This window comes from Lepidochelys olivacea, assembly GCF_965140295.1.
Source record: "Lepidochelys olivacea isolate rLepOli2 genome assembly, chromosome: 5".
In the NCBI taxonomy this organism is placed as follows: domain Eukaryota; kingdom Metazoa; phylum Chordata; order Testudines; family Cheloniidae; genus Lepidochelys; species Lepidochelys olivacea.
In genome coordinates, this window is record NC_140415.1 from 23,496,663 (window position 1) to 23,521,693 (window position 25,031).

The window sequence follows — 25,031 nt, forward strand, 5'->3', positions numbered from 1 at the left end:
CGAACAAGACAGCTCTGCGGCACTTAGCCATGCAGCATCCAGGCCATAAGGTGGAGAAATTCCAGATTCGGGTGCCGGAGTTGGCCCTGGTCCTGCGTGATCAGGTCAGGGACCAGTGGTAAGGTGAGTGGGGGCACTATAGACATTTCCAGGAATGAGGTGAACCAGTGCTGACACGGCCATGCCAGCGCTATTAGTATAACTCTGTCCCGGTCCCTGCGGATCTTGAGGAGCACCATGTGGACTAGGAGGATGGGTGGGAAAGCATATAGCAGGCGGCCCTCCCAAAAGAGAAAGGGTCCATCAGGGATGCCTTCCGAGCTGTGGCTCCCGGGGCAACAGAATGTCTGACATTTCCTGTTGCCCGGAGTGGCGAATAGGTTTATCTGGGGAGAGCCCCAGAACCGAAAGATTGAGCTCACCACGTCTGGCTCACCACGTCGTGGCCATGGAAGGTCCGGCTGAGGCTGTCTGCCAGCATGTTTCAGACCCCTGGGAGGTATGAAGCCTGCAGGTGGATCGAGTGCTCTATGCAGAAGTCCCACAGCGTAAGGGCTTCCCAGCACAGGGGAGAGGAGCGTGTACCCCAGTTTGTTGATATAGAACATCGCCGAAGTGTTGTCCATGAGGATTGAAACACTCCTGCCCATTATGTGCGTTTTGAAAGCGTAGCATGCCAGACGCACTGCCCTCAGCTCTTTGATGTTGATGTGAAGAGCGAGGACCACTGGAGACCAGAGGGTGTTGAGGTCCCCTAGGTGAGCACCCCAACCCAGATCAGAAGCATCTGTCACCAAGGAGAGCAAGGGCTGAGGGCTGGCAAAAGGCATTCCTGCGCAAACTACTCGCAGGTCGAGCCACCATAAGAGGGAGTCCAGCACCAGGCGGGGCAGGGTTACAATCCTGTCCAATGCATCTCGGGCTGGTCAGTACACCAACGCCAACCAAGACTGGAGCTGCACAGCTACAGACTAGGGACCGAATGGCTAGGCAGCAGTTCTGCGGAAAAGGACCTAGGGGTGACAGTGGACGAGAAGCTGGATATGAGTCAGCGGTGTGCCCTTGTTGCCAAGAAAGCCAATGGCATTTTGGGACGTATAAGTAGGGGCATAGCGAGCAGATCGAGGGACGTGATCGTCCCCCTCTATTCGACATTGGTGAGGCCTCATCTGGAGTACTGTGTCCAGTTTTCGGCCCCACACTACAAGAAGGATGTGGATAAATTGGAGAGAGTCCAGCGAAGGGCAACAAAAATGATTAGGGGTCTGGAACACATGAGTTATGAGGAGAGGCTGAGGGAGCTGGGATTGTTTAGTCTGCGGAAGAGAAGAATGAGGGGGGATTTGATAGCTGCTTTCAACTACCTGACAGGTAGTTCCAGAGAGGATGGTTCTAGACTATTCTCAGTGGTGGAAGAGGACAGGACAAGGAGTAATGGTCTCAAATTGCAGTGGGGGAGGTTTAGGTTGGATATTAGGAAAAACTTTTTCACTAGGAGGGTGGAGAAACACTGGAATGCGTTGCCTAGGGAGGTGGTGGAATCTCCTTCCTTAGAAGTTTTTAAGGTCAAGCTTAACAAAGCCCTGGCTAGGATGATTTAAGTGGGGATGGGTCCTGCTTTTGAGCAGGGGGTTGGACTAGATGACCTCCTGAGGTCCCTTCCAACCCTGATATTCTATGATTCTATGGAGTGAGCGCAGCCTGACCGTGGCGTGCTGCACCATGTACATGCAGGAGGCCATGTGTCCCAACAGCTTTAAACAGTTTCTTGCCGACATCGTGGGAAACTGTCTGAGGCTCTGTAGGATGTCCTGGAGTGTGCGAAACCTGGCTCCCAAGAGATATGCCCTGGCTTGGGTAGAGTCCAGGACCATGCCTATGAACTTTACCTTCTGCACTGGGGACATAGACTTTTCCTCGTTCAGGAGGAGACTTAAGTTGAGGAAGGTCCTCCTTATAAATTCGACCTGAGCCTCGACGTGGGCTCTCGAGCAACCCTTGATCAGCCAGTCATCAAGAAGGTATGGAGAAACCTGTATCTGGCGCTTGTGCAGGAACGCCACGACTACTGCCATGCATTTTGTGAATATTTGGGGGGCAGTAGACAGTCCGAGCGGGAGGACAGCAAACTGGTAGTGGCCTCTGTTCACCACGAATCTGAGGTAGCATCTGTGATGTGTGACTATTGCAACATGAAAATATGCATCCTTCAAGTCAAGAGCGGAGTACCAGTCTCCTGGATCCAGTGAGGGGATAATGAAGATTAGCGAGACCACGTGAAACTTGTGTTTCTTTACGTACGTGTTGAGCTGTCACAGGTCCAGTATGGGTCTGAGGCCCCCCTTGGCCTTCAGTATTAGGCAATACCAGGAGTAGAAACCCTTGCCCCTTAACTACTGAGGAACCTCCACCGCTGCCCCTACTGAGAGGGGGGACTGCACCTCTTGAATTAGAAGTTGCTCATGAGAGGGGTCCCTGAAGAGGGATGGGGAAGGGGGTGGGAGGGGACGTGAGGGTACAGAATTAGATGGAATATCCTCTCTACCGTGCAGAGCACCCATCGGTCTGAAGTAATTCGGGACCAGGCACAGTGGAAAGGGGATAGAAGGGATGAGAAAGTAAGATGGGAAGGATCCAAAGATCGTACTGGCAAGCCGTCCTTGACGATACCCTCAAAAGGGTGGTCTAGAGCCCAGTGGGGCTCTGGGCTGGCCAGAGCTTTGTCCAGAGGGAGGGTGTTGCCTCCTCCAAGTGCTCCTGTTTTGCCTATGAGGAGCATCCTGGCAGTTTTGGGGTTGGTAAGGGCAAGGGGCAGGCTAAGGCCTAAAATGTCTGCACTGGGTAGCAGGAATGTGACGTCCCAGCGAACAAAGGGTAGCCCTCAAGTCCTTCAAGCTGTGAAGTCTCTTATCCGTCTTTTCGGAGAAGAGAGCTACACCTTCATAGGGAAGGTCTTGAATGGTTAAATTTATAAGAGTCTTAACTGATTCAACTGTATATTTAAAACAATCTAGATTAGTTTTAATACACGGTTTAATATCCATGTACAAAAAACTGTCAACTGTTGGAAATGGGCTATCCTGATCATCACTAGGTTTTTTTCTCCTGCTGATAATTGTTCACCTTAATCGATCACTCTCGTTACAGTGTGTATGGTAACACCCATTGTTTCATGTTCTCTGTGTATATAAAATCTCATAGAATCATAGAATATCAGGGTTGGAAGGGACCTCAGGAGGTCATCTAGTCCAACTCCCTGCTCAAAGCAGGACCAATCCCCAATTTTTGCCCCAGATCCCTAAATGGCCCCCTCAAGGACTGAACTCACAACCCTGAGTTTAGCAGGCCAACGCTCAAACCACCGAGCTATCCCTCCCCCCCAGTCTCCCCACTGTATTTTCCACTGCATGCATCCGATGAAGTGGGTTTTAGCCCACAAAAGCTTATGCTCAAATAAATTTGTTAGTCTCTAAGGTGCCAAAAGTACTCCTTTTCTTTTTGTGGAGGAGAGGAGATTTCTAAGCAACAGAAGGCAGTTGGATTAGGTACCTAATAGCAGCTGCAAAGGGAAAAAACTGCCAGGAGGCAGGCTGATCGTGTGAGATAGCTGACCGTCACACGTTTAGTAGCTACACACTAGCTAGCTGAAATCAGTGGGTAAACTAGAGGGCCTACTAGAAAGAAGGGGCAGTGGGACTACTGGAGGAGCTGCAGAACCAACTCACAAGTACATGCTTTTGATGCAGAAAGGGTTACAGAATTTCAGACTTTTATACAGATATTTTTCCTACTAAGAAGTTTTCACATTTAAAATGCTCATCTAAATTGGGGGGAAAAAAAAAGAGTCTAAGGTCTCACTAATATCTTTATTCTGATATCACCACCAACAGCTGATAAGTAAATAGCCCATGTTATATTTGCAACCACCACCAGATATACTGAACTTCCTTAAGTCAAGAAAACCGAAATGGTTATATGCCATCAGGGTTTGCAGCTTTAAGTCAGTAGGACTTGTGCTCTTATCACTTAGGGTTATGTCTTCATTGCAGTTAGCCCACATGAGCTGCACCCAGGTTAACCTAGCCTATGTACAGGCAGCTACCCTGCAAAGCCCTACCCGCATTCCTGTGTCCACTGCTGTAAGCCCCATGGATTTCTGGGGCATATCCCTAGGTTCTTTGTGTTGTAGTAGGATTCTTTCCCAGCAAATTGCAGGACAACTTATCTGTCCTCGGCACATGTGGAGAACTGTGAGAAGGTACTACTAGAGGACTATCAGCATTGAAGTAATTTAGCTTGTGTCCTGTCCTCACTATAAAACGGGCAGGTTACCAGCCTGAGTGAAAGCCGAACCAGGTCTCTAATCCACATGCCCAGTCAGGCCAGTTAATCTGAGTTAAAAATTTAACCCTGGTGAGAGGTTTGTGTGTGTGGACAGGAGGGCTGTTAGGGGCAACATCTGATGAAGAGTCCAGGATAACCCCACAGTAAAGACACACCGAGTGCTTTTGAAAATCCCACCCATAGGAGTCAAATTTTGGCCATACGTATAAAAGTTCACAGTAGCTTAGTCAACGGATTGAAAGTCTAATTCTTTTTTATTGTTAAAGTAATTTTGTTTTGAAGTGATAAAGATTTTACACCAGTTTTAATAAAAATACAGTTTTAGAACCTCATTCTGAAAACATTTACGCGCATGCTTAACCAAAGCCCAAGTTGTCCCACTGGCTTCAATGACACTACCTCACAAGTAAAGTTACATATCTGCTGAAATGCTCACAGGATCAGGGCCTAAGTTTCAATATTTTGTTTCTGCCTGTGGCTGTCTTATAAAATTCAAATGAGACCCTATCAGTGGCATTTGAAAAATTTAGCTTATAAATGTTAACCTAAAATTGTAAGAGCAAAAAAAAAAAATCAAATCAGTTCTACAAATTCACAATCTGATCTAAATCAATGGGTTTCGTTCAAAAACAAGTGATTTAAATTAATGATTTAATCCTTCCCCTAAATTGCAGCAGAGTGACTATACAATTTAACAGCTCTTCTCTAGCCTGTTTTAAAAACTGTTTTCTCTGCAGTTAACACAAATGTTGTCTCTATCTTTAGTCCTGTCCACATACGAAACCCCTGAATTGGAGTGTCAGGAGGTATAGGCTACAGAACAACTTGTCAGCTGCTCATAAAATCACTCTTGTTATTTTGCAGTGTCACGTCCCTCACCTGAGCCAGGTTAACACAAAAGTAGTTAACTGGAGTGTAGATAAATCCAGTTAACCAGGCAGTGAAGACATGCCTCAAACAGCACTTCAGAATTTACAAAGGTACACCAAAAATGGTGAAAGTTCATTTAGTCATTAGGTTTGCAATATATATTGTTAATCAGGATGAAGTCAAACTTAACTGCATTTGTAGAGAATGTAGTCTCATCACCCCAATTATACTGGTGTTCTCTAAAATTCTGAAATACCTCCAAATACTACCAATGCCTATTTGCAAGTATTTTAGGGTTAAAAACATTGATATAACCTCATTTTAATTAGGTATGGGAGGTCTGAGACTTCTGCTTAACAGTGTTCTATTTTAACCATTAGATTTTAATGAGACTTAAGTTGGTTTCCAATTGCTGTGTGTTCTAAGTTTTTGTAACTCATTTTCTAATGGATACGGTGACTTGTTAGTGTGGGCTAACAATGTTGACAACAGCAGGCTTCCAGTTTAATACATCAATCAAATATGCACAGATCTCACTTGAGCTGCAGAGACAATCATCAGATAACTATTCAGAAAGGGCTCCTTTCACCCTACAATCAGAAGAAACAGACCACCAATTTCTTACATCAAGAACTGTATTCAAGATCTGTTAGAGATGTAATTGAGTATCTGGATGCAAAATTAGCAAGTCTCTAAAGGAACTTGCATCACATCTTGGTTCTTCCCACCTCATTTAACTCTAATTTTAACTTACCTATCAGAAACAGCTGTTTAAATCTAGTGTATGCAGCTTGAATGTCTTGAAGAGATGGAAGGCTGCTTGAAAGGTCATCAGTTTTCAAGACTTCATAAGGAGGTTTGTTAATTGTTTTATAAACTCTGAATAATCAAAGAGATAAAACCTTTCAGTTTAGAGAAACTGAAACACTGGTAGTTGTCACTGAAGGTAGCAAGGTTCATGTCCCACCCCATATATACTATACGTATAGCAAAAGCAGAGCAGTTAGCCACAAAAAGGTGTGCATTAGTGGACTATTTTAGAATACACAGCAACAACCTTGCTATGGGTTTGTCCACATGACAAAAGTTTTGCTGCTTTACATATGCTAGCAATCCTAACCAGCAAAATTGTCCTGGTGTGGATGCAACTATATGGTATAAGTCCTTATACTGTCAGCTAATCTGTAATAATTTATGAATATTGTAAGCATACATTAAATACATACACTAGCAGGTCTGTCAGGATATGTACCAGGGAAGGGGGGGTGGATACCAACAGTCACATCTAACAAACATTTCAAGTAATAAGAGACAATGCAGAGCCAACTGGCTAAAGAGACACAAGAGAGAACAAAGAACTTTGGCTGGTTTTCAACAGAGACACTCCCTGAATGAGTGAGAAAGGCAAGATAGTCATGAATGACTGTTGTGTTAAAAACCCTTTTCTCTGGTTTTAAGAAAGCTGTTTTGGATCATTGTATTCACCACTGTCACAGCTCCCGAAGGGAGGACTTGCAGACACTGAAGCCAGTTAGACCTAAATAATCATAGTTGCCATAGAGATGCTGTAGTTTGGGGAGCCGGCCTAATGGCATGGCTACACTTGCAGATGTAGAGCGCTGTGAGTTACACCAGCCCTCGGAGAGCGCAGTAGGGAAAGCGCTGCAGCGTGTCCATACTGTCAGATTCAAGTGCACTGGCATGGCCACATTAGCAACTCTTGCAACGTCACAGAGAGCAGTGCATTGTGGTAGCTATCCCAGCGTGCAAGTGGCTGCAACATGCTTTTCGAGTGGGATGGTGTGCGACGGAATGTGTTGTGTGTATGTGGGGGGAGAGAGAGTGGGTTTTGGGGGCTGACAGCATATCACCATGCTGTCTTGTAAGTTTAGACAGCAGCAGACCCCCCCCCTCGCCCCCCGCCTCTCTCTCTCTCACACTCACAGCAGCAACATTCCACATTAATGGTTGCTTTGTCCCGAAGCAGATAAGCATGCCAGCTGTCAGAAATGGAGCTTTGAAAGGGCATATCTGCATTCCTACAGCGGAGTTCAAAACAATGACAAGAGTGGCCATTATGGGATGTTTCCAGAGGCTGATCGCAGTGCAGTAACGCCACACTTCATTCACACTAATGCAGGGGCCTTTCGGCCGAGGTGCAGCAAGCATTATGCTTCTTGTGGAGGTGGATTACCAGGAGCGCTCCAGCTGCAGAGTCCAGGTGCTCTAAGTGTCTTGCCAGTGTGGACCGGTCATGAGTTAGGGTGCCTGGAGCTGCTTTAATGCACTCTAACTTGCAAGTGTAGCCAAACCCTAAGAGTGGGAGAATCACAAGATTCCACCTGTCACGGTGTCTGGAGTGACTCACAGCTAAGAATGCCTGAACTCAAGACAGACTGTTAGAAAATAGGGCAGATGCCCCTAAACTGGTGGTCTATTCCATCATTAGATTCACCAAGCCAGTAATAAAGAGTACTCCTGGAATACAGAAATCCCCTTGGCACTCCAGCCCCTATTTACAACCCAGGCATACTGGACTTTATGGTGTAAGGTTACTAAAACCAAAACACACCACACAATAGGTTCTTCCAACCCCAAGGGGTTGGCCACTCACCACAGGTTACTGGATACTTCAGGATCTCACCAAAAACAATACTGTGTTAGCCAATCCTTCGTAAACTAACTGAAGATTCATTAAGAAAAAAGAAATGAGTTATTAAAAGGATTAAAGGCAGATTAAATACATTACGGTTGAATCAAAATATATGAGTCTAGTTGTTAGCAGATGTATAATGTCTGCTAATCCTCCATAAGTCTCTTAGAGTTCTTCCATGAATCTTTCAGGGTGTCCTAAAATGTTTTTTTTTTGTTTGTTTTTTTCGGGGGGGGGGGGGGGGAGGGCGAGATCTCAGTCCAATGGCTCAACCTCCCCCGATATAGTATTCAGTGGATCTGAGATGCCCAGATCATGCCCAAGATCCAGAATTTATAACTGAAAATAGCCAGGCAAGTGATTTTAGCACAGCATGTGGTGTTCCTCCAATAGAAGAATAGATACCCAAGTCTGTATAAAGTCCTAATCGCTCTGAAGATCTAATGCTTCACCCCTAAGGCTTCTGTCTTGTAAACACAATTAAACAAACTCACATCTAAATATGAAATACATGCCTTTTGATCTAATGACAATTGGGTATAGTTGCATAATATAAAGGAATGATAAGGTAATATAAAGACATTAAAAGGATTTACCAACTACAGGTTATTTTGGTTCCCCTGGTATATGTCTAACAGGGTGAAGGTAGGTTTCAGAGTAACAGCCATGTTAGTCTGTATTCGCAAAAAGAAGAGTACTTGTGCACCTTAGAGACTAACCAATTTATTTGAGCATGAGCTTTCGTGAGCTACAGCTCACTTCATCGGACGCAGCTCACGAAAGCTTATGCTCAAATAAATTGGTTAGTCTCTAAGGTGCCACAAGTCCTCCTTTTCTTTTTGCGAATACAGACTAACACGGCTGTTACTCTGAAACCTTTTTTAGGGTGAAGGTAAATACAATTAACATCTATTCTTGATTTTTATCAAGACAAGTGAATGGGCTTGTCTGTGCTATTTAACATGCCTTTGTTGCCCAAATACAGTGAATTAACACCTCTTTGAGGTCATGCCCTAAGCTAGCTAGCTAGCTGCCAGCGCCACACTCCCCACAAAAGGTAAGAGCATGATGCTTAACACCTGAGGAACTGCACTGAGACCAGAAAAGGAGACAGAAGTACAAGTAGCCCTGTAACCATGATAAACTTATTTTTGTTCAGGAATCTAAAATAGTTATACCAGTATAAGGCACTTCTTTACCTTTATAACTGCATCTATACAAAGGCTTTTACCAGCATAACTGTCAACAAAAAAAGTCACACCACTTACCAACACAACTATGCCAGTAAAATTAAGTGTAGACCAGTTGTATACTAGGAAAAAACCACAATGTTAAGCATGATTTTACCTTCAGCTATACAATGACAATCATGTTTAAAAACTTGATAGTGGTAATAGTTAGCCACTAGGCACTTCCTAGTACAGACAAGGCAGAGTTCTCAGGTAGTTGAAGACAACAGCCCAAGACAGCAAATCACATCTTGTTGTGGCTATCTGCTATTTGCATATGGTTCTTTACCTTTTGCAAAAAAGTGTTTTTCAAACAATTCTGAAAGTTTATTCAACATATCCTTCCATTATGAAATTTGGAAGCATAAGAAAATATAGGGGAAGGGTTAGAAACCTTCTCTACTGTTTAAAACATATTAAGTTAATTATTTTAGCCCCCTAGAAATTTTGTTTATCTTCATCTTCTTCACCCAAATAAGCTATCATTCAGCAGCTGCTTGTGGCTCAGTCTTCTCCTTTATAATGCACAGGGTGGTAACTGTTCATAGAGCCAAGAAACTACTCCTGAAAGAGCAGCTGGGCCCATGGAGGATGGCAATTTAAAACTCACTTTCCACTTCTTCCTTAGTTTAACAACCTTTAGTCCTATTTTAGATGAATTGGGAGTTGGTTTGGGGCTGCCAGTTCACCTCAACATCAAATGTTGAAAGAATTCAACTGCCTCTGTTGGTGCTGCAGCTCATTTGGATTAGAAATTGGTAACTACTTTAAGGGAAGCAGCTACATCTCCTCTACAGCCTAAATCAATGCTGGAGAAGCAAGGTTTTTAAGATTATATAACCTCTGGAGGCCTAAAACAGGTGTAAGTTGAGCTTTTAAAAAGAGAGGTGTTTGAAGTTCATTTGCCTGCAAAGGATGCAACTAGACTAAGAGAATCTGTAGAAATGACAGGCTTTGCTGCTAACTGCAGCTAAAGCCTACAGTTACCAAAAAAAAAAAAAAAAAAGCTAACAGAGGAAGTCTCTCCCCACCTATCCCCAAACAGTTTCTGTAGAGATTTATTCTAGTGAGTACATACATAGTTGTGAGATCACACCTCCCCCCCTCTCCCCCGCAAAAAAAGTTACTTGACCAATGATACCACTATTACAATGTGTGCTTAAAGCTAAACCCCTAATAAGAAATTGCTTTTAAATACCCTGGATAGAAAACAAAACTTTATCAAAAGCAATAGTCTCTTGTTGCTATGGAGGCTCACAGACATAGAATACAGAAAACAAAAGAAGCACTTTTTATAAAGGTCATGGACAGAAGAGCTATTACTGACCCATCCAAGAAAATTTTGTGCATTTGTGAAGTGTTGTCCTCTTGTTCTTTGGGAAAAGCAGACATTTTGAGAAGAGAAGCACCATTATGGCAAGACCAACACCAAATCTACAGAAAAACACATTTACCTGGTTAGTTAAGTCTCATGTATACATGACAGCTACAGGTTTCTATTTGAGTGAACATTAGACTATAAGAAACCCCTTCCTGCTGCTTGATCACGAATAGTTTGGGGCATCCAATGAATCATTCAGCAGCTATCTTGTACTTTAGAACCAACGGCAAATGCTCCAAACATGACATTCTATAGTATTACCCTCAAGAAGTTTAATCATTAGGTACAGGCAATGGACAATGTAGGTGTAATATGTTTATCAGTTATGGTTGAGACTTTGCTCTTCCTCTGGGCTTGCATACATTGACTAGAATTGGCAATAGCTATTCCATTCAGTTTTCTTGCATAGATAAATCTTTAGACTGCTTTGTCTTGTCCAACAGATAGTAGCTGTACAACTCCTATGGTATGCATCTTCCTAAAACTAGCTCACAAATAGTTCTATTTTACAGGGCAGTATTACACCATGTCTCATTGGAAGACACAGATTTTGATGCACAGGTTTAAACTGCAATCTGAGATTTTCTTCAAGCAAGACTGACAGTATAACAAACAACAAGCCATAAAGAAAGAATGAATCTACACTCGAAAAGAAAAGAAAAAAAGTAGAAATTGCAGAGAAGTTTACTTTATGAAAACTTGTTCCTTTGTCCCTCCAATGGTCCACACTTTTGGAGTGCTAACATGGAGGCATATCCTATCAGTGGCTCCTAAAAGTGCTCCTAAAAGTGGTCACCTTAAACAACTGGGCTTTCAAAGTCAATTTCCTTTTCATACATCAACAGAAATATGATGGCCAAATTATGACTCAGTTACTCCTATGCAACACCATTAGATGCCAACAATTGCACAAGTGTAACCAAGTCATAATTTGGTCTAGAGTATCTGCTAGTGTGAAAGAAGAAAAGCCCCAGCTTGGCTTCCACATCCAAGAGAGAATATGCAGCACTGGCAATTTGGAATACAGCTTTATTTGTAAACTAAAATTTGAACTGGAAGTAATTAAGTCCAATGGTACCATTTTACAAAAAGATTAAGGGGACTGATTGCTTGCATCAAGAAAACTACAAGTCTGCCACATTACCCTGTCATTGCCATCTTAACCGGAACTAATTCGGTCACAGAAGTGATTTTTAAATGTAGTTCTTCACTTGGTGTTTGTAACCGGAAATTAACTTACGGGCTTCAAAAACTTCTTGCTTTCACTAGAAGAAGCCATCATGGTAACAGCAGGCTACTGTATAACAATGCCGTTTGCTGTACTCTGTCCTGTGGCATATTTGAGGATCAGAGCACTGAATTAGGTTTAATGAGGGTAATAAAGGCAGCGAACGTTTTCCTCCAGAAAGTGTCTAGTTTAGAAACTAAACGTGTGAAAGGACTTGCTTTTCATAGGTGAAGTCAATGGGAGCTGTAGGTGCTCAGCACCTAAGACAGAGGTCTCCAAACAGAGGAATGTTCAGGGGGGTATGACAGGGCTGGGGCCAATCCCAATAGGGGGGCAGGAGAGAGCAGCACCCAGCCCCTCCCCACTCCCAGCTCTGCTCAGGTCCCACCCGCAACTGCATCCCCAGATCCTGGCCCCAGGCCTGAACCCATTCCTGGCCCAGGACTGAGGCTGGGGCAGAGCCAGGAGCAGAGCTGCACCTGGCTGCCAGCCCCCACCACAGCCCAGCTGCAGCTCTGTTCCTGCCCACGCCCCCAGCCTCAGCCCCTGGCCCCACCCCAGACCACCCCCAGCCTTGGACCCCGGCGAGGTGGGCGGGGGGGGGAAGAGAGAGAAGATCCTAAAAAGTTTGGGGACCACTGACCTAAGATGATCAGCAGTCTCTATATAAAAAAGTTGCCTTGCTCTCTTATCTCCACCATACCTTATCTGTTCTTATGATGTGACCACACATTCAGTGCCTTAACACTCACTGCTGAAGTACTGTCATAAGCACAGCAACCCAGCACCAAGCAGAGTCCTGCAGATGCCAAGAAACAAGTGCCTCTGGAGAACCTCAAAATCTCAAGGACGACAGACTAGTCAGCAAATGCCATGAGCACGTGTGGGGTCCATTAATACTCTCACATCTGTTCATAGCCTTATTCAGATATGTAATGAGAGGTAAAGTAAAGACTGTTGCTCTATATGTTCTTTAGGGGAAAGGGGAAGCTTTATGTATAACCTCTATTTTCAGCTGCTGCTTCCACTTTTACAGGCGAGTCTGCTGTTACAGAAATGACTTTAATAGTGCAATATGAACTACATTAAGACTAATGTACTTAAATAATGCATAATTTATTTATAGACTAGTCTGTCTGAAGTACAAGTTAAAATTTTCTCATCTACATTTGTTCACACTTCAGCATCACATGTATACTCACAGGAATGCCTCTTCCTTGGTACTGCAAGATCCTCTCTTCAGAGAGGGACATGGGAACAACAAAATACAATGGCAATCTAAAGAAAAGAGAAACATTTCCTACAGCAAAGAATTCCACAGCAGATTTAATGCCCCTTGTATGATGCTGGAAGTACTAGCCACAAAAATCAGAAAATCTGAATAAATTAGTAATTCCCAATTTCCTACATCAAGCAGCAGCTATGTTCTGGAAGGCGCACAATAAAATGTACAACTTTTAAAGACATTTGATACTGAAGGCTAAGTACTTGCAATATGCTATCCAGATAGCTTTAGTAGTATCTTGAGAACTCGCATTCCATTGTTCTGAGAGTTGGTACATATCTGCAGTCAAAAGTTTAATGAAAACCTTAATGCTGCTGAATCTTAAAAACTAAAGGATTTCCACTTGAAAATAAGGTCTTGTCTAAACTTGAAAGGGTTTGCTGACAGATACAAACTCACACAACTCCCTCCAGTGGAGAGAGTTGTGTATCAGCAAAAGAGGATCTGTGGGTGCGGTTTTTTGTTTGGCTGGGGTTTCGGGGGGGGAAGCGGGCCAACGTAGCAGCCTAAATCAGTTCCCCGAATAGAGTAAACTATACTGGCAAAGGACCTTTTTACTGAAATAACAGTGTCTAAACTAGACTATACCTGACCTAGTTATATTAGTGGTGGGAGGGGAATCACACCCCTGAACAACAGCTATGCCAACAAAAATTTTTAAGCATACACCAGGCCTAAGTGTTTCTTAGGATGCTTGAGGCCTTAGAGAAATGAGTTGGAAGATGGATTCAACATGGGACGTAAAGATTTACCACTGGTGTTCATCAGTCATGTTTTGAAACATGAACAGTGACTTCAATATTGAATTTGCCACACGCACTCTTACACTTGAGTTCAAGCTTACTTTTCAGAGACTTTGTAGGCTTCGTTGGCACTCAGTACTTTATATTTCATGTTCCCTTTGGTCCGTTCCAACTCCTCACGCCAATCCTTAATAGCATCAAACATCACAGTTTGGTTTTGTGTGTCTGTCAACAGAAATCCAGTTAGATATTAGGTTTACAGATTTCAGAGTAGCAGTCGTGTTAGTCTGTATTCGCTGTGTATGTCTGTATATACATACACTGTGTATAAAAACAGCCTCAGTGCATTTTCTGCTTTTATGCAACCGATGAAGTGAGCTGCAACTCACGAAAGCTTATGCTCAAATAAATTGGTTAGTCTCTAAGGTGCTACAAGTACTCCTTTTCTTTTTGGGTTTACAGAGACAGTTGTAATTACTTTGCTATCACAAAGGCATTTTTCATTGTAAAGCAACCACTTTAAACCCAGTGCATATACAGAACCCCTAATATATGAATGCTTTGAACACATCAAGTTAATGTGCCTTTGTACAGAACATTCTATGCTTCTGTCTGATCTTTACTACTTGGTCCTCAGTCAAATGCTGCTTAAATCAAGACAAGCGTTCCTAAAGTGATGATGCACACAGGGCTGGATTAATTTTCCTGTGGGCCCAGGGCTATTAAATTTTGTGGGGCACCTGTATACTAGTCTTTTTCCTAATTTAAAACTAAATGATCACAATTATGGCATCAAGGCTATTAATGCTATACTCAACTTGCCTTTTAATTAACAAAGCCATTCTGGCCTTGGGCTGCAGCAGGGGCTTTAGGGGTATTAATTCAGTCCTGGATGAACACGAAGATCTATACATATATTTTTTAATAGTGCTCCCATATGCTTAAAGGCTAGTTAGCAGTCTACAGACAAGACCTACCATGTGCTCTGCAACACGTGCAACCAACACTGTTTACTCTGCTTATATGTTGCATCCCTTTCTCCCACTTTGTCTAGTCTATTTGGATCAAACTCTTAAGGACAGGGCCTGTCACTAGTGTTCAGTGCCAAGAACACTGTGACCTCAATGCTAGCTGGGATCTTCAGACCCTACTGGAATATTGAAAAAAAAAAAAATTCAATTTCAAGCTAAATGCCTGAGCCAACATCATGGTGCATCAAAACGCCTCTTGATAAAATAAATAGATGTTTTGGGTGCACAAGGAATGAAGAATCAGCAGGAACATCATTAGAACAGCACTATTACATCAGCTAGGTTTCTATTAAAACTGGCAATTTAAGAAATTGACGTTATCTACAACTGCTTTGCTTGTTCAAAATAAACAAGCCACTTTGTGCGACTTAACCAGATATGGCTAAATTGGAACTTTTAAATTATTTTGCAGGATGCGTTTCACTGATAAACCTGCTGGATTAGTAAAATTTAAGTTACCATCCATGCTAGGCTGATCAGTGCATCTTTCCTAGATGACTGGGGGGAAATCCAATCCTGGAATAAGGGTGGGTGTGTTTATATGCAAAATCTCTTTTGAATGATGCAAGAACAGTTTCACTGAGTCCAAAAAGTGAGAGCAGGAAGTTACATTCACCCTTCTGACAGTATTTTAGCTAAAATAGAAAGAAGTACGAAAGGGAAAAATCAACAGCAGTATTTTGTTGGAATTGGGGAAAAAAATTGTATATGCCAAATGTGTGCACAAATTGATCATAAATAAGGCTACAATTTAGTCACTGGTATTTTTAGTAAAAGTCCTGGACAGGTCATGAGCCATGAATTTTTGGTTATTGTCCGTAACCTGTCCAGGACTTTTACTGAAAATACCAGCTCTTGCCTGCAAGTTGCAGGCTTTGTGCAACCTCTAGCATTAGCTTAATATAATGAATTGATTCCCTTAGGCTCATTAAGTGGGCATATGAAGACCACCTTCTCTGGGCTAAAAATTGTATTTAAGTTTTATATTACATACAAAAAAACGACACCAAAAGCCCATTGGGGGCTAGGAGCATGCAGCTGGCACGTTTGGAGATTTTAGCGCTTTCTGCTTAGCATGTACAAATGAAAATGTTCAGAGGCTTATAACTCTGCCAAATGTAGGGATATTGTCATAGGTCTAGCACACTTCTGGGCACTAAAAATCACACGCAGGTATAGTCTGGGAAGCAGGAATGACAGCATGTGGTAGTTACAACAAACTAAAAAAAATAAAGAACTAAGTTTACCTGCATTGGTTGGCGCAGCTGTTGCATAAGAGAACAGAAACAAGCGTTTAAGTAGTTTAGGAGTCTGGCTATGATGAACTATGCCACTGACGATCTAAGAAAGGATCAACAAATATACAAGTATATATCAGATTGTAATACAAGCCAGCTGATGCAAAGAGCAGCTGACCCTCAAAGGCAAGCCAAGGAGAGGAAGAGATTACGCATTTTAAATGGACAGTGTCAATAAGATTCAAATGTAGCAAGATATTAAAGACCCAATTTAAAATTCAAAAAGATGGCTTTGCCTGAGCATCTATGCAGCTCCTATGTCTAGCACTATATTTAAAGGGCAATCCTGAAATCATAACATTACTCCACTTTAATTTTTCTGGAGCCCTTTAGTAAAGATTTATACTTTTTTTGAAGGAATGTCTTAAGAGTTTAGAAAGATCATTAGATGAATTTCACCCTAGACTAGGACTCAACCTTAGTTTCAGTGCATCCTTTGACACCAAGGTATTTGATATTTCACCTGAGTACATTCCTATGATGTGTGTGTGAAACTCCCTTAATACCAGCAGGAGTTGCATGTGTGCATTTAGACAACTATGCTGCCTAGTTATTTCCCTTGTTTGTGTAATGTCAATCTTGGACATTCTTCATACACACCTTTTGGCGAGAGCCGTCTCAGTTGAAGGTTTTGGTTTTTTTATGTTAAAGGTCAGAACTGAAATTCTTACCAAGAGAATGTACTTTGGTGTTGTCATAAATATAAAGGGAAGGGTAAACACCTTTAAATCCCTCCTGGCCAGAGAAAAAACCCTTTCACCTGTAAAGGGTTAAGAAGCTAACAACCTCGCTGGCACCTGACCAAAATGACCAATGAGGAGACAAGATACTTTCAAAGTTGGGGGGGGGGGGGCAAAGGGTTCTCTGTCTGTGTGATGCTTTTGCCAGGACCAGAGCAGGAATGCAGGTCAGAACTCCTGTAAAAAGAGTTAGTAAGCAATCTAGTTAGATATGTGTTAGACTGTTTTGTTTAAACGGCTGATAAAATAAGCTGTACTGAATGGGATGTATACTCCTGTTTGTGTGTCTTTTTGTAACTTAAGGTTTTGCCTAGAGGGATTCTCTATGTTTTGAATCAGATTACCCTGTAAGGTATTTACCATCCTGATTTTACAGAGATGATTCTTTTACTTTTTGTTTAATTAAAACTCTTTTAAGAACCCGATTGTTTTTTCATTGTTCTTAAGATCCAAGGGTTTGGCTCTGTGTTCACCTATGCAAATTGGTGAGGATTTTTATCAAGCCTTCCCCAGGAAAGGGGGTGTGAGACATTTCCAAGTGGGCACTTCCCCTGTTCTTTGTGTAACACTCTGGTGGTGGCAGCTTTTAACCTAAGCTGGTAAGAATAAGCTTAGGGGGTCTTTCATGCAGGTCCCCACATTGTACCCTAGAGTTTAGAGTGGAGAAGGAACCTTGACAGGTGTGTATAAGGTAGATGTAGTGTTGTGAATCAGCCTGTGTCTCTGATCCAAGAAAATTGAGTTCTATTCCTAGAAGCTACAATCTTACTGTGTGACTCAGGAAAATCACCTACCTTTGAAAATACTACATCTCCCTAGATCAATATTAAAAGGTATGTATACTGAACGTGTTAAACCTTTTAAAAGTACAGTTAAGTCTGGAGGCAAACTAGCTACACCAAACTGTAAAACAACTCAAAAGCCAACTATTAATCATTGTCTTAAAATTTAAGTTCTAATTCAAAGAAAGCCAAATAAATCCTTCAGTGTCAGAAGAAATAATTTGCATGCCAAGTTATCAGAGAATTGTTTATGATGGGAGCTGACAAGGTAGCAGGAAGATAAAAGGTTAGCAAGGCAGTACAACAAGTACAACAGCTTACATTATATTCTTTAGCTAGACAAGCTCTAGAGCAATTTATGCAGTATTTCCAAGCTGGTAGAACATTTCCACAGTAAAAGCCAGTGCACCCGACATTTTAAGTTATTAGATGCACACAAAGAAAGATGGTTAAAGAAGCAAGTTTAATCAAACCAAAGAGTGACTTTTCCATGATAGTTCACCCCAACAGTGAATGACTCAAAAGGCAAGCTTTGTCATAAGGGTTTCAGTGAACAGCTCTCAAATCAGTCTCCCTATTCTCCAGAAATCCTACATCGTTTCCCTGTAATTAAAATAGCCTGTTAACATCCCACCCCTGATTTTTAAGGGGGAAAAAAGTTATCAAATATGTAATGTTGCTATACTTACCCTTTTTACCTCCTCTTCCTTTGTGTACCTCAGACAGAAGTGAAATACTCTAAGATCTTTACAGTAGATAATTAATTTATCTGGATATTTCTTCAGTTGTCCAGACAGAGATTTCTTTTTCTCATCGTAAACTACAGAGGTAAAACACCCAAGAAAGAATATAACATTAAAAATTCTGGCATTTCTTGTTGGGGTCCCAGCTAAACCGAGTCAACTTAAGAGTTTTACTAAGTATCCTAAAACACAGACTTGCAGTGCAGACAGACATACTTGTCAACAGGATCTTTACAGGGGAGATAATCTCAAGATTTTGTGCTCTGTCCTAGGTCTCCTCTTTTTCACTCAAATAGAGAGTACTGAGTTTTTGGCTGCAGTTCTTAGTTCTGACTACATACCACCATTGGTTTGGTTTGCTGAACAGGGCAGAGGCTTCTCTTATGCTGTTCACTGGTCCCTTGGCTGCTTCCCACAAGCAGCTAACCACAGTTTCAGCGTGGGCATTAAATTGTGCCAGAAAGGACAGGGAAAGAAGCCCACCAAGTTGCCGTGGGAGCAAATAAGACTTAACTTGTCACTTCAAATAAAACTATGATAGCATATAGGCTTTCCTTCAAGATAATCCAGAAGAGGGGCGGTTTTATGGGAAAGCTATAGGGCCTAGTGGAAACCTCTGAACCTTGGTTCAGATAGAATTTAAAAGTTACCGTAGGGTGCTTATCTGAACTAATCTTTGGTGCGCACACAGCCACCAGCCGGGGGGGGGGGGGGCGTAAGAGGGGGAAATGGGGAAGCAAACCTACCTCCATAAATGTGGTCTATACAATGCAGAGTTATGTCATTTTCTCCTATGATCTTATTCTTAAATTCTGGCTCCTATAAGACAAAACATTTCATGTTATACAAAATTCCTGTCAATAAAGCCCATTATAGTCAAACTAAACAATGGCACCTTCCCATTAGAGAGCTATATCCTATGTATTCAGTAAATATATATTTACTTAAGTAAAAAGTAGCTAAATACTTGTCACTAATTGGCTTTTCAAAGCAAGAGTGGGAGATTGCACTAGTTGTATTACTCCAAATTGTTTTCTAGCCTTCAGTTATGTAATATCTTTAAAGGCAGGCAAAATCTGGTCTGCAGAATTTGTTATTGATAGTGACATGAGTAAGAAAATCCCACACAAGTTTGCAGGGTTTATAGTTAAAGACTTTTGAAATTAAATCATGAAATTAAATTAAATTTAAACATAAAATTAAATCATGCCAGCTTTGCAATCACTTTTTAGACTAGAACTTAATTTTCAGAATGGGCTTAATCTTAGTCTGATGTATTGCCATGCATATCAAGTATACTATACTACACTACTACAAGAAACACATGTACTACACATATGGAATTAGAATCTTGCTTCAATTAGTTTAGTTCACAAAATTAACTGTACAGAGTTTTGGGGGGAGGGTTTGGCTGAGTAATCTAAAATAACTTCAGATTTCTCTCTGACACCAACTCAGTGCTTCAGTTCCTAGATTAACCTCAGATATTTGAAAAAAGGAAGTCATTTTGTTCCAATGTCACTGAAGAACACTGTGCTCTATGAAACTGGTTAAATTCAGTATAATTTTTAAGTCACTTTGGCAGATGTGCTCTGTTGCTTCTATATATTAAGCATAGCAGTAATAAAGTTGATTTTTTTTAGCAGACTGTTACAAGTGTAAGTCTTCCAAATAAATGTTTTTAGCTGTACTAACTTCAAATTAAAATTTGATTTTTTGGTTCTTATTAATTTAATTGTTAATATGTCTAATTTAAAACAGACACTGAACATGTGTCATGCAGCTATTCACATTCTACAGACTCCTAACATTCCTATCAGATTCCAGGTGACAAAAGGACTGTTGAGATTTTCAAAGCCGATAAGGGGATTATTTATTTCTATTGTTGGAGCACCCAAAGGCTCAAAGACTGGGATCTTATTGTAGAAACATAAGGCCATTCCCACTCTGAAGAGCGCACAGTCCAAGTAAACTAAGTTAAGGGAAGATGTCAATTCCCTACACCGTTTTGAAGATCTCCTGGACTGGAGGGGGAAAAAGTGTGTAAACAGCCAGAATTAGTTAGCCTCAATCAAGGATTCTCCACAGCTGTGCAAGACCTGTTCAGAAAATACCTTGTCTTACACATCTTGAGAAGGATGGTGCAGTGGTTGAGGCACTACACGTGGGATTCTTGGGAGACCTTAGTTCAAGTTCCTTGCTCTGCCACCGACTTCTCAGGTGACTTTTGGCGAGTCACTTAGGCTATGTCTACACTACAAACTTTGGTCAACGCAAGTTACACTGGCATACAGATGACAAAGTTTCTATATCACTCATGCATGTGCATATTATGTTGGTGCAGCAGGTACTTACCAAGAGCACTTAGGCTGATGTAAAGCACTATGGGTAGGTATCCCAGTGTGCCATGTGCTGCCATCTGGCATGATGCCTTTTGGGAACATTTCATAATGTGTTGCGAGATAGAAACGACAAGCGCTGGGAGGTCAGACCTCAACATGTAGCTCTCTCTATCCCACAATACCATCCATATCCTATAATTTTCACACTTTATAATAGGGGCTGTCAAGTAATTAAAAAAAAAGTAATTGTGATTAATCACACTTAAAACAATAATAGAATACCATTTATTTAAATGTTTTTGGATATCTTCTACATTTTCAAATATATTGATTTCAATTATAACACAGAATACAAAGTGTACAGTGCTCACTTTATATTTTTGATTACAAGTATTTGCACTGTAAAAAACCAGAAATAGTATTAGATGAATTGAAAAATACAAGTACTGTAGTGCAATCATAAAAGTTGAACTTAAAAATGTAGAATTATGTACAAAAAACTGCATTCAAAATAAAACAATGTAAAATTTTAGAGCCTGCAAGTCCACGCAGTCCTACTTCTTCTTAAGACAATCGCTCAGACAAACAAGTTTGTTTACATTCACAGGAGATAATACTGCCCGGTTCTTGTTTACAATGTCACCTGAAAGTGAGAACAGGCATTCTCATGGCACTGTTGTAGCCGGAATCGCAAGATACTTATGTGCCAGATGCACTAAACCAGGGGAGGCCAACCTGCAACTTCAGGGCCTCATGCGGCTCTTCAGATGTTAATATGTGGCTCCTGCATAGGCACTGACTCCAAGGCTGGAACTACAGATGCTAACTTTCCAATGTGCTGTGGGGTGCTCACTGCTCAACTCCAGGTCCTGCCACCACTCCACCCCTTCCCCCAACGTCTCTGCCCCTTCCCCTGAGCCTGCCATGCCCTCGCTCCTCCCCCCTCTCCACCAGAGCCGCCTACACATGAAAAACAGCTGATTGCGGTGGGCGGGAGGCGTAGGTGCTGATTGGGGGGCTGCTAGTGGACAGAAGGGGCTGGGGGCTAGAGGGGGATAGCGGATGAGGGGCTTCTGACATATTACTGTGGCTCTTTGCCAATGTTCATTGGTAAATTCTGGTTCCTTCTCAGGCTCAGCTTGGCCACCCCTGCACTAAACATTCATATGTCCCTTCATGCATCAACCACCATTCCAGGGGACATGCGTCCATGCTGATGACAGGTTCTGCTTGATAAGAATCCAAAGCAGTGCAGATTGACACATGTTCATTTTCATTATGGGTCAGATGCCACCAGCACAAGGTGGATTTTCTTTTTTGGTGGTTCAGGTTCTGTCGTTTCCACGTTGGGAGCGTTAATCTTTTAAAGACTTCTGAAAGCATGCTCTACACCTCGTCCCACTCAGATTTTGGATGGTACTTAAGATTCTTAAACCTTGGGTCAAGCGTTGTTGCTATCTTTGGAAATCTCACATTGGTACCTTCTTTGAGTTTTGTGAAATCTGCAATGAAAGTTGTTCAGTTCAAGAACACATGTGCTGGGTCATCAGCCGAGACTGCTATAACATGAAATATATGGCAGAATACGAGTAAAACAGAGCAGGGGACATAAATTAATGCATTATTTTTTTAAAACGAGCATCATCAGTATGTCCTTTGGAATGATGGCTGAAGCATGAAGGGGCATACGAATATTTAGCATATCTGGCATGTACATACCTTGCAATGCTGGCTACAAAAGTGCCATGCAAATAAATGCCTGTTCTCGCTTTCTGGTGACATTGTAAATAAGAAGAGGGCAGCATTATCTCCTGTAAAGGTAAACAAACATGTTTGTTTGTCTTAGCGATTAGCTGAACAAGAAGGAGGACTGAGTAGTCTTGTAGGCTCTGAAATTTCAGTTATGTAACAAAACAAAAATCCACATTTGTAAGTTTCACTTTCACAACAAAGACTGCTCTACAGTACTTGTATGAGGGGAACTGAAAAATCCTATTTCTTTTGTTTATCCTTTTTACAGTACAAATATTTGTAATAAAAAATATACACTTGATTTCAATTACAACACAGAATACATATAAAAATGTAAAAAAAATCCAAAATGTTTAATAAATTTCAATTGGTATTCTATTGTTTAACAGTGCAATTAAAACTGCAATTAATTGCAATTAATTTTTTTTGAGTTAATCGTGTGAGTTAACTGTGATTAATCGACAGCCCTACTTTATATTTAAAATTGCCAGTCTTCGGTCTCCCCCTTACTGACAGAAGAATGGAGCCTGCAGAGCTCTGCACTATTCTCATGAATATTACAAATAAAGGAGGCACAATTCTCCTATACCTGCAGACCCACAGGACATGACGATTTCTTGGAGGATAGTCTGCTGAGCCACATAGCAAAAAAACAAAAAACAAAAAAAACAATTCAAGGTTATTGGTAGCGTTCATGCAGCAAGTGCAGATGGTGAAGTGCCACTTCTAGGCATGAGAAGCAGCGACTGGTGGGACTGCATCATAACGTAGCCTTGGAATGATGAGCAGTGGCTGTAGAATTTTTGAATCTGAAAAGCCACATTCCTGGATCTGTATGCCAAGCTTGCTCCAGCCCTCCAGGACAGGGACACCAGAATGAGAGCAGCTTTGACTGTGGAGAAGAAAGTGGCAACCCCACTCTAACAACCGGCAACACCACAGAGTACATGAACAGAAAAGGCTATTTTTCTATGGTTATGCAAGCACTGGTGGATCACTGGGGGCACTTCACTAACCAGCCCATATTGATATCAGTGAAGGCCCACTACACACCTTTAAGAACACATACAGCTCATTGTTAAAGAGATATGTCTACAGCTCAGCACAGATCTGTTGCACTCCCTTGCCTTGTGGCATGTTGCTTCTCTTTCATGCAGCACTGCAGCGGATCCCTGATGTACTCCTTTGTCTGCATCTGCCTGTAGAAGTCTACATTTCTACAGCTGGTCCATAGCTGGGCTTGCATAGCCTCTTTCCCCCAGAGGCCTGGGAGATCAAACATCTCCTGTCTACTCCAGGCAGGACCGCATCTAGGGCGTAGGGCCAGCATGTTTGGTTGGGCAACTGCCCACAACAAAGGAGCACAATCATGAAAGGCATTTCAAAAATACATGCCGGGGGTTGGGGGTGGGAAGGCTTCTAGTTTCCATGACCTCTGGCAGTCGAGTTCACAACTGTTGCACTATGGGACAGCTGCTGAACAACTGTCAGGGTTGACACAGGTCATGCAGTGTTTACCTTCACGCTGCACTGATCTCAGTAGGTGGACCAGGGTTCAATGCTATTCAAGGAGATGGTTACGACAACACAGCAAAACAAGGTGCTTACATCAGCAGGACACAAATTTGCATGCAGACACATGCACAAATAGGTTGATGCACGGCAACTTACGTCAAGCTAACTTTGTAGTGTAGACCAGGCTCCTCCGTGCCTCAGTTCTGCATCTATAAATTAGGGCTAGTAGCTCTGTACCTCACAAGGGTTTGAGGATAAAAGATTGTGGGGCAATGGGGCAATTGTGGGGCAATTACTATAGTAATGGGGCCAGATAAATAACTAAGGCTAGACTTTACATTACAAGTTTCATGGGTCTAAATAAAGATGTATTTTATTTTTTAATTAAAGCAGTGTTTTTAAGATGTAATTAAACCAGTAAAAGCCCCTGTGTGGACACTCAAATAGATTTAAGCTTGACCTATACAGATTCCTTACCAACTCACAAGGAATTGATATAAACCAGGTTTAAATTTGTTAAGAGGGCCCACAGGGGCTTGCACTGATCTATTCAAAAGAATGCTTTTAGTCCCATCCCCACTTGCAATATAGCCATGGACTTAATCTTTTCCCTAAAACTTGGGAGTATTATAATATAAAAACGCATTATTCTCAGGAACAATTTTCAATAGGGTGTAGTAGTTAGTAGTTTAGTAGTTCTAAAACAGGCCATGAGAACTAGAGACTGAGACTTCACCTAGAAACAGGACAGCATTAGTTTTATCATAGCACTCTGTTCTGACTCTGGGACATAACAACTGGTGCTTTTGAAGAGAAAATTGTGACCTCTCACAGAAGAGATGGACTCAAGAAATAAAAGTTATCTGTCATGACTAAGAAGGAGACTGCTGTTGCTAATCATTACGTGCCACAGAGGGTCCTGTGGGGACAGTGAGTGTACAAACTGGGTTTAGTGAGTTTGTGGTGCTCAAGGCTTGCTACAAAGCTTTCCTTTTCATTTCTTTATAAAACATTCCCTCTAATGGGGAAGGGAAAAAAGGCTGCATAGAGGCAGTGTATATTACTTGCTACTGAGAAGTACATTCACAAGACTTA

At 41.9% G+C, this 25,031-nt stretch overlaps 1 protein-coding gene across 2 annotated transcripts in view; it reads right to left on the reverse strand.

The window, feature by feature from the left end:
* The window catches only part of MTMR12 (myotubularin related protein 12), a 62,186-nt gene that overhangs the window by 16,465 nt on the left and 20,690 nt on the right, over nucleotides 1-25,031 (reverse strand). Inside the window, exons 1-8 of one of the 2 annotated variants that reach the window (XM_084629648.1) lie at nucleotides 23,011-23,079; nucleotides 19,074-19,146; nucleotides 18,274-18,404; nucleotides 16,012-16,105; nucleotides 13,835-13,958; nucleotides 12,908-12,983; nucleotides 10,424-10,530; nucleotides 5,969-6,093 (exon numbers count right to left, since the gene is read on the reverse strand). In XM_084629648.1, coding sequence (XP_084485774.1) covers nucleotides 5,969-6,093; nucleotides 10,424-10,530; nucleotides 12,908-12,983; nucleotides 13,835-13,958; nucleotides 16,012-16,105; nucleotides 18,274-18,404; nucleotides 19,074-19,146; nucleotides 23,011-23,064 — 784 coding nt within the window. In that variant the 5' untranslated portion in view covers nucleotides 23,065-23,079. Of the gene's footprint in view, nucleotides 1-5,968; nucleotides 6,094-10,423; nucleotides 10,531-12,907; nucleotides 12,984-13,834; nucleotides 13,959-16,011; nucleotides 16,106-18,273; nucleotides 18,405-19,073; nucleotides 19,147-23,010; nucleotides 23,080-25,031 lie in introns of those variants that run through there. The other variant, XM_084629647.1, reaches the window with a different exon arrangement.